A 9,305-nucleotide genomic window follows, 5' to 3' on the forward strand; every position below is an offset into this window, starting at 1 on the left:
CTTCGTCCACCAATCAGAACGCTTGGAACTCGGACTTCCCACCAACTTCCGTTTCCTGCCGGGCGCGGAGACAACCAGGTCAGAGGTCAGGCGTGGAGCTTCCTCTCGGGCCCCGCCGGGCGCTGGAGGGCTGTGTGATGGCCTCGGAGCGCCCGGAGCCGGAGGTGAGGGGCGATCGGGTGCAACTCTGGGCCCCGACGTGAGGGGGAGGATATGAAGGGCAGGTGTGACGTCCTCCTGCATAGCCTCTGCAGGGACCGGCCCAGCGCCGAAGGCCGGACCATCGAAGCTTTCACCTCACAGTCTACAATTTCATTGGGAATTTAAGAGGAGAAAGTCTTCACTTTGTTTACTGAAATTTCGTCCGCGTCGCCGCCGACCCTATGACCTAATAATAGCAATAATAATATGCCCTGTGTTTTGATTACTTGCAATTTCATTGGACGACATGGCAAGTATGCTGATTTTGCCGGTTTCTGCATTTCTTCAAGCATTGAAATGCAATAAACACGGGTCAATGTCGTTCCAGCGCTCCTGCTTTTAGAAAAGCAGTTTTGGTTTCGTGAAAAAGAAAAATATTTGAATCGGAGTGAGACCACGCTCCTTTAGCTTTTACTTTTTATTTATCTGTGTGACTTCAGGCATGTTTTCCCAGATCTCACTTGCCTTTTTCATAAAACACTTGTCTTTTATATAGTGTTGTGAAGATCACATTCATTGAGCCAGAAGGAACATATGAAGTCTCTGTTAAATGCTAAGGACCATGCAAGGAGCTTTATATCAATTGTATCATTCAGATTTGTGCGAGGAAGGGGATGATACTTATTTTCATTTATAGAGAAGAAAATTGAGAAGCCAAAGACGTCTCTTACCTGTGACTACTCAGAAGGGGAATAGCAGAGTTTTGGAGTTAGAAGATAGGAGTAAAATATCTTGGATTTCAGTAGAGATGCCCAGTATTACAATAGAATATACTAGTAGGGAAGAGTGAAGGATATGTGTATTGATTCATATAGTAATTACTTGTTTACTGTTTGCTGTATGCCAGACACCATGCCAAGCTGACAGTGATCCTCTCAAACTGTGAAATAAACACCATCACTGTCCTTTTTTTTTTTCAGTCAAGGAAGTTGGGGCACAGAGCAATTGGGGAAAAAGTTACACAGCTGGTCCTCTTGTTTTTGCTCAGTGGTTCCACCTGCCTCCCAAGCACAAGGGCTGGAGTTCGATCCCTGATACAAAAAAAAAAAAAAAGTTACACAGTTATCCCAAAATGTTTTTTAAAAAAAATTTTTAGAATATGAATTTTATTAGCAACAATGGCAAATTCAGAATGTAAGTATTTAAATAGTGATTTTGGAGAGACTTCATCAATGACAATAATTGAAATACACTGTTTAAACTCAAGAATTCTGGAGTACAACTAAGATTTATGTAAATCAACCAAGGAGTCAATTCTTGGTTGAAAATAACTGCCGGTGTCAGTAATAATAATAATGGTAGTTAACATTTTTTGAGTGCCTACTATATGTCTGGCAGGTAAGTGTCTCAGAATAAAGGGAAAAGGATAATCCCAGAAATTCTATGTTCATATAGCATTCCTTTATTGGAAAGGAATATCAACTTACAGGATTTGAGTGATGTCTTATATATCTTAGCACTTCAAATGAGCTCTATAAATTATTCCTCATGTAGGTTGAAGCATTTATTAAACCTTTGAATTCATACCTTTAAATTTTTATTTTTATTGTACATGCATGCACAACATGATAATTACATTCATCTTGGACAGCTGACACAATACATAATCTTTTTTTTCTTTTTTTTGTACTGGGGATCAAACTGAGGACCTCATGCTTGCCAGGCAGGTGCTGTGCCACTGAGCTACATCCTTGCCCCCTACATAATACATCTTAATTCCTTTTATGTTCTCTTCTTTTCTCCTCCCTCCATCTCTTGGTTCCCTTCCCATTTGCCAAAAAAAAAAATTTTTTTCTTTTTGGTTTTTTGAGATCGTTCCACTAAATGTAGTTCAGGCTGACCTTGAACTCCTGGTACTCCTCCTGCCTCACCATAAAAATAATTTTTTAAGAGCTGGGGATGGTCGTTGCAAAAGCCCTGGTGTCACTCTCACACACACAAAGTTATAGAGATACTAAGTATTAGAACTAGGAGCCCAAAAACAAATAGTCCGGCTCCGGACCTTGTGCTTTTTGTTTGTTTGAGTCAGTGTCTCACTATGTAGTCCAGGCAGGCCTTGAACTCACTGTACAGTGTGACCCAGGCTGATCTCAAACTTTAAATCTTCCTGCCTCAACCTCCAAACAAACTTTGTTTTCTTAACCATAATGTTCATAATATAAATAAAGTAGTCACAGGATAGCAAATGTCCACTTTATTAGAATTTGATGTAATGACACCCAGCAACGAATATGGTTGTTTTTAGGAAACTATACCCTATTTAAAAGCATCAGACATGTTCACAGGGATGGTAGAATAGCCTATGCTTGAGAAATATCAATATTGAGAAAACTATGAAAAATTTGGAGTATGTTTCCATATGGGTTAAAATGAAAAGACATTGAGGGTATTTTGGGGAAATATAGCACACCTTTTAGGCAGATGTTGTAGTAGGGCATGGTTACATACATCTGTAATCCCAACACCTGGAAGGCTGAGGCAAGAGGATCATTGTGAGTTTAAAGCCAGCCTGGGCTGTGTAATGAGTTCAAGGCCAACCCAAACTACATAGTGAGAACCTGTCTCAAAAAAACAATAAAATAATATTGTTCTTTATAAATCTAAGCTATACACATGGTGTTAATTTTTTTTTTTTTTCGGTACCGGGTATTGAACTCAGGTCCTTTTGCTTGCGAGGCAGGTGGCAGAACCACTGAGTTAAATCGCTGGCCCTCAAAATTTTTTTAATAGCTACATAAGGAAGTAAGAAATAGATGACGGCTAGAAATTAAGCATTTGCTAGTTTTTGTTTTGTTCAGTGCCAGAAATCAAACCCAGGATCTCTCCCATGCTGGCAAACACTTTACCACTGCCCTATATCTATAGCATTTGTAAAAATTTTAAAAGTAAAATGAGCATAGTTCTGCCCCCAGGCATAGAAAAGTGACTTTTAGAGGATCTTAAGATCCCAGGAGAGCTAAGACTAGTGAAGTAGCACATGCCTATAATAATCACAGATACTTGAAGAGGCCGAGGCAGGAAGATTACAAGTTTGGGGCCAGCCTGGGCAATTTAGAAAGACTTGTCCCAAAATAAAAATTTTTTATAAAGGTTTGGGATGTAGTTCAGTGATAGAGATCTCCTGAGTTCTATCTTCAATACCACCCCCCCCAAAAAAAACCCTTGTAAGAAAAATAGAGTATACTCAGATTTACAAAATTATGTAGATATCAGGTACTTAAGATATTTTATGAATGTTGCTACAGATTCAGAATTGTGCTAAGGGTCACACAGACCAGTGTAAGACAGACATGATCCTTATCTTTGTGATAAACAGACATTGATTATGGTAATAAGTACTGCAAAGAAATGAGTAAGGCTGTTCAACAGTATTTAACCAGGGTATTTAACCTACTTCATTCAGAAGTGGCGGGGGGCTGGATCAGGAAGCCTCAGAAAGTAACACATAGGTTTACTATCTAATACTCATGAAATAAGCACTGTTATTATCCTTATTCACCAATGAAGACACCGAGACACAGGTTAAGCCTGAGCCAAAGCTCTATAGCTAGTAAGCAATAGAACCAGCCTTTGGTCATATGTGCTCTAATTCTAGAGAAAAAGATGTTGAACCTGAGGCCAGGCTAGAGATTTAGGACTTTGGTGCAAGTATGGTAGTAAAGGATAGTTCAGGAAGATGGGTTTGTGTTATTTAGTGGGAGTCTGTTAATAGAAAATAGCACATAGATTAGAGGAAGCTCAAAAAATATTTCAGAGCTTAAAAGAGACAGATCCAAAAACCGGAAAACAAATTAATGAGACCGCATTTCATTCATTCTGGTTTACCTGGTATGCCACACAGTGCCCAGCAAGGCTTTATTCTTCTTGGTATAAATGGTATGTAGGCCTCAAAATATAATCTAAAGAATGATAGCCTTCCTGTAGCATTGTTGCTATACTCAACTGTTTAACTGCAACAACATCTCTTGGAAGATATCCTTACCCCTGTATTCAATGAAGAAATTGAGGCCTGGAAAAATTAAGCAACCTGATGATAAGTGCCTAGACAGTAATAGGCAGGATTTGAATCCAGGTCTCTGACTTGAAAAGCTGACTTTGTCTTCTTTGTCTGATTTCAAACTCTAGAGGGATTTGAAGCTGTATGAATATGAAAACACAACTAATTCAAGGTTTATTAAGTAATATGGATGAATCACTTCAGGAACTTGTTGAAATGTAGATTGCTGTGCTCTGTTGCTCTCATTTCATTTGGTCTGTGTTGGTGCCCATGAATCCAGTGCGCATTTTAACTAATACTGTAAGAGTTTCTGATGCAACTGGTCCTTGAATCCCACTTTGAAAAACCCGTTCTAGCTGCTTAAATTATGAAGCCGCCTGATTATGATAAAGTACATCTTGAATGTGAAGAGAACTTAGGAGGTTTTAGAAATATAGTTGTTGACTTTGAAGGATCATATATAAGAGGAAATGTTAAAAGAAAGACAGGTAGATGTTCCTTGTTTCAAGAAGGTAGATTGTGTAAGAACTGATCGAAGTCCTAGAAGTCAGTTTAGCCTTGGACTACTTAGTCTGTTATTCATAATACCAGGCTGTGGTAGTGAAATGGAAGCTGTACAGTAGTAAAATTTAGCACCTGCTAATAATCTGAAAAAAGGATAATGCTTGTCTTTACCCCATCCCCTCCTCACTTAGTAATAATTGTGCTCAACCTTCAGTATTCCTAGCCTGGTTCGGACTGCTTTGCTACTTGCTGTCATAGAACCATATTCTCCTTTGGAGTATTTATTCATTTTGTAGTAATACAACAGCTAGAGTGATTATTTGGTTAATGGTTCTGTCCTCCATTATAGGGTAAATTTTATGAACAAAGATTGAGTATTTTTGCTTTCCATTGTATCCTTAAGACCTTCCCTAATTCTGGTCTCTTATCCTGATGACCTCTTAAAAATGCAACTAAGCTCACCTTAGTTGTAATTCAACTGACTTGTTTCTGCCCAGAAGAAGACTTTCTCAATGAAACTCAGCAATGACTTTGCATACTAGCACAACTACTTATTTAATTGAGGACCAGTTTGAAATTGTTCACAGAAAGGCTACTTTGACTGGCTCTGACCTAGACCACTGTCATCCCCCTAATTCTCAGAGGGCTATTCTAATCACTTAGCTAGAAGAGAAAAACAATTTTTTTAAATGTAGCTGTACTGTTACTGTTACTGTCTTGTTAGAAACCCTGTAGTAGCTTGACCTTACTTTGAAGATAAAATCTAAAATCTTAAAGTGTAGTAGGGTACTGTTTCCCAAAGTGTGGTTTTAGATGTTATAGAGACCACAGAAAATAATGTAGAGTCACATCATATCAGTATTTCAGTTGCCTTTTTACCTCCCTCCTTTTGTCAAAGCATGCTTTCTGCTTCTTACCCTACCATGTTCCTTTTCTTTACTGTCTCAAGTTTTGGTTTTGTTTTTTTGTTTGTTTTTGGTTTTTGTTTTTTATTTCCTGTGCTTAAGAGCGAAATGGATAAAACTCTCCAGTTTTTAGCCTTGTCACTCACAGTACATGAGCTTTGCTTATCATTTGATGTGCAAATGGGGGGCCTTGGTTTGATTTCTGGCCGCTGTACCTACTACTTAGTACTTAGTTGCCTCTTTGGGACTTGAGTTTTCTGTTTTGCCACAAAGACTAAACAGATTTAGCTATTTAAAAAACCTAATATAGCAAGTGGTGATAATCTATAGTAGTTAGCTTTTATTTGTTTTTTCTAAGTACCAGGTACTGAGCTGAGCACTTCATCTGCATGATTTCCCTAAATCCACAAAACAGCACTTGAGATTGGTATTGGGATTATTATTTTTCTTTTTTTGCAAATGAAGATGCTGGTTCTTAAAGAGGTTATGTACCTTTTCCACAGCTAGTAAGTGGGGGGATTAGGATCCAAGCCCAGGCTGGGAATCTGAAATTTTTGTTCTTAACCTCTACAGAGTACAGTTGAATGTATCTTAGGTGTTCAGTAGATGCGAGTTTCTCTTTTTTGCCATCTTCACTATTTCCTGGTATCTGCTTCTGATTTTGTTTTAGGCTTGCCTTTTATCTTGGAGAAGAAAGGTTTTTTGCAGCCCGAGCCATTGCTTCTCTGTTCTCCATACTCTTCTGACATCAGGCACCCTTTCTTACTGATTTTTCAGAGCTTTTTCAGTCTCTCCTCTGCATATTTCCCTGCTTTAGGAAGAACAATTTTTTTACTTCCTTTCAACATCATGTTTCTCAACACGCTTCTATTCATTTCTCTTTCACTGCCCTGTCTTCAATCCTTGCAGCTGGTATCCTTTTCTCCTCACCAGTCAGGGACACAGAAGGAGAAATGTGTGATTTGTCAAAAACAAGCAAGAATAAGGGACGTGAGACATTGGGAAGCTCAGGCCAGTTGATCCTGATTTCCTCTAGGAAGAGTGAGCAAGTTTATCTGCTGGGAGTGCAAGAGTTGGAAAACTGGAAAACCTCTTATGGGGATCTGAAAAGGCTGCTGATCAGGTAGAAGTCAGTGCACTGGTGAAGGACTTCTACAGTTGGCCCTGCTGGCAAAGTGTCAGGTTATTTTCTGTAAGAGTACACCTGCCATGTTTTATATGTATGGACAGAGGAGCACATCACGTTTATCCTGAGTCAAGCTTTGGTGAGATTTGTGTAGTGGCAAGACAAGGACATGGGCAAGAGAGTTAATGCTTGTTAGGACATTGCTGAAGTGACCACCTACAAGGCAGTGCAGGGTAGAAACTAGGGTTTTGACAACTGAGAGGTCAATGAGTGGAGACTGTGACCCAGAGGGGTTTGGGTCTGGAGTGTTTACTTAGGAGGCTTTCCATTCCCTCAGTGACTTAATTCTTTAGTGCCTGCTGTGGTCAAAGCTCAAGAGGGCCAGTTGTGGTGGCATATGCCTGTAATCCTAGCAGTCAAATGCTGACACAGAAGTTTGCAAGTTCGAGCCCAGCTTGGACAACTTAGTGAGACTACATCTCAAAAACAGGCTGAAATATGGCTCTAAATGAAGGCCCTGAGCTCAATCCCAATTATTACCCCAAAAAATAAAAAAAAAAAAAAACCTGGCATTCATGTGACATGTTAGACTGTCACATACTGGGTACTGTGTTTAAATCCATTTGCCAAGTACAAGGCACAAAAAGAACAGACATAATCCCTGCCTTCAGTAGTTGATAGGAGAAACTCACATAAACATTCGTGGAAACATGAGGGAAGGTCATGTCATCTCTGTCAAGAGAATGGGTGTGTGTTTTTTTTTTTTTTTTTGTACTGGGGATCAAACTCAGGACCTTGCACTTGCAAGGTAGGTGTGGTGCCACTGAGCTAAATCCCCGGCCCTGTGTAAAGAGAGTAGGAACAGACGGTTGAGAATGCCTCTCGCTAAGGAATGCTTTGCATGGTGGCAGGAATAAACTTCACTTCTGCTGCTTGTCCCTCACAAAGTGTGAGCTCTCTTGGGGAAGTTACTCGCATAGGAGCTGCATCTACTGGGAACTCGGTGCCTTTTTTTTTTTTTTTTTTTTTTATATTAATGGCTCTGTCCCTAGGTGGAAGAAGCTGGGCAGGTGTTCCTGTTAATGAGAAAGGACTATCGAATCTCCCGAAATGTTCGCCTGGCCTGGTTCCTGAATCACCTTCATCAAACTGTACAGGCCACACCTCAGGAGTTGCTGGTAAGGCCTAGAAACTGGAGAGATGGACTCTACATCTAAAAAGGGCGAGTGACTTTGCCCACAAAGATGATTCCCCAAGGGAATTTTGTTCAACACTTTTTCCAGTGGGGTGAAGAGCATGTGGTCGGTTTACAGGAAGTGCAGCCGGTGGTCTGTCATTTTGGATGGAGAACACAGGTCCAGGGAGCACTTCATCTGCAGAACTTCTGTTGATCTACATAACAACACTTTAGCTTGGTATTAGGATTATTCCCATTTTACAGATGAGGACTCTGAGGCTCGAAGAGGTTAAGTGCCTTTTATAGTCTTACAGCTACTAAGTGGCCAAATGGGGGACTCAGGAAAGAAAATGGTGACTCCTTCCTGACCCTTTTCTTTTTCTTTTTCTTTCTTTTTTTTTCTCTCCATCTTAATTGTCAGCTTAAGTCTGAGCAGGAGTTGGAAGTCCTCAGTGTCCTGCCTCCTGGGTGGCAGCCAGATGAACCAGTGGTCCCAAGGCCATTCCTCCTCGTACCTTCCACTCGGGTTACCTTCCTGGCATGGCAGTATCGATTTGTCATTGAGCTAGACCTTAGTCCATCTACTAGCATTGTGGTAAGTGGTTGGAGGGTGACAGTGGCTAGCAAGGATGGAGTGGGGAGGGTGGAAACTGATCCCAGCCTCCCACTGTGGGAAGAAGACAGGCTTTCAAAGGAATGGTGAGCGTACAGAGATGAATCCCATTCCCCTGGTGGCATATCTGACCATGGACTCAGTCATGAGATAAGGCTCATGCTGACCCATGGAAGCTGCTTGTTTTTGCCCTTTGCTTAGTAAGCTGCCTGTGGACACCTGTAAGAGCTCTTTATCTGCATTGCCTTCTTTCAGGATGATTCCACAGGGGAGATCTTGTTTGATGAAGTTTTCCATGCCCTGTCCCGCTGCCTCGGTGGGCTGCTTCAGCCCTTCCGAGTGCCTGGATCTTGCATCGACTTCCAGCCTGAGATCTACGTGACTATCCAGGCCTACTCCTCCATTATTGGGCTGCAGTCCCACCAGGTAGTATCTTTCTCCAAGGTTGTACCCTTCCAGGTGTGTCCAGCCGACTGCTCGCAGGCTGCTTACCCTCTTCTTTTTAAATGTTATAATAGCAAGTATTAAAAAATAGGGAAGCTTCATTACTTGTACATGGTAACTATATTATGTATTTTATATGCAGCCCAAGACAATTCCTCTGTATTCAATATGGCTGAGGCTGCCAGGAGTGGTGGTGCACACACCTGTAATCCTAGCACTTGGGAGGCTGAGGCAGGAGGATCGCTGCAAGTTTAAGGCCAGTCTGGGCTACATAGTGAGTTCAAAGCCAACTTGAATGACATAGTGAGACCCTGTCTCAAAAAAAAAAAAAAAAAAAA

The 9,305-nt window shown here is 40.8% G+C and overlaps 1 protein-coding gene across 3 annotated transcripts in view; it reads left to right on the plus strand.

Moving 5' to 3' along the window:
• The first annotated feature begins 64 nt into the window (after window positions 1–64).
• Szt2 (SZT2 subunit of KICSTOR complex) overlaps window positions 65–9,305 on the plus strand; it is a 51,417-nt gene continuing 42,176 nt past the window's right edge. For all 3 annotated transcript variants that reach the window (XM_010634463.3, XM_010634436.3, XM_019209163.2), the window contains exons 1-4: window positions 65–164; window positions 7,786–7,911; window positions 8,332–8,505; window positions 8,779–8,949. In XM_010634463.3, coding sequence (XP_010632765.2) covers window positions 138–164; window positions 7,786–7,911; window positions 8,332–8,505; window positions 8,779–8,949 — 498 coding nt within the window. In that variant the 5' untranslated portion in view covers window positions 65–137. The remainder of the gene's footprint in view (window positions 165–7,785; window positions 7,912–8,331; window positions 8,506–8,778; window positions 8,950–9,305) is intronic.

The sequence above is a fragment of the Fukomys damarensis genome, unplaced genomic scaffold (assembly GCF_012274545.1).
Source record: "Fukomys damarensis isolate Sample0158 unplaced genomic scaffold, DMR_v1.0_HiC HiC_scaffold_23, whole genome shotgun sequence".
Classification (NCBI taxonomy): Eukaryota; Metazoa; Chordata; class Mammalia; order Rodentia; family Bathyergidae; genus Fukomys; species Fukomys damarensis.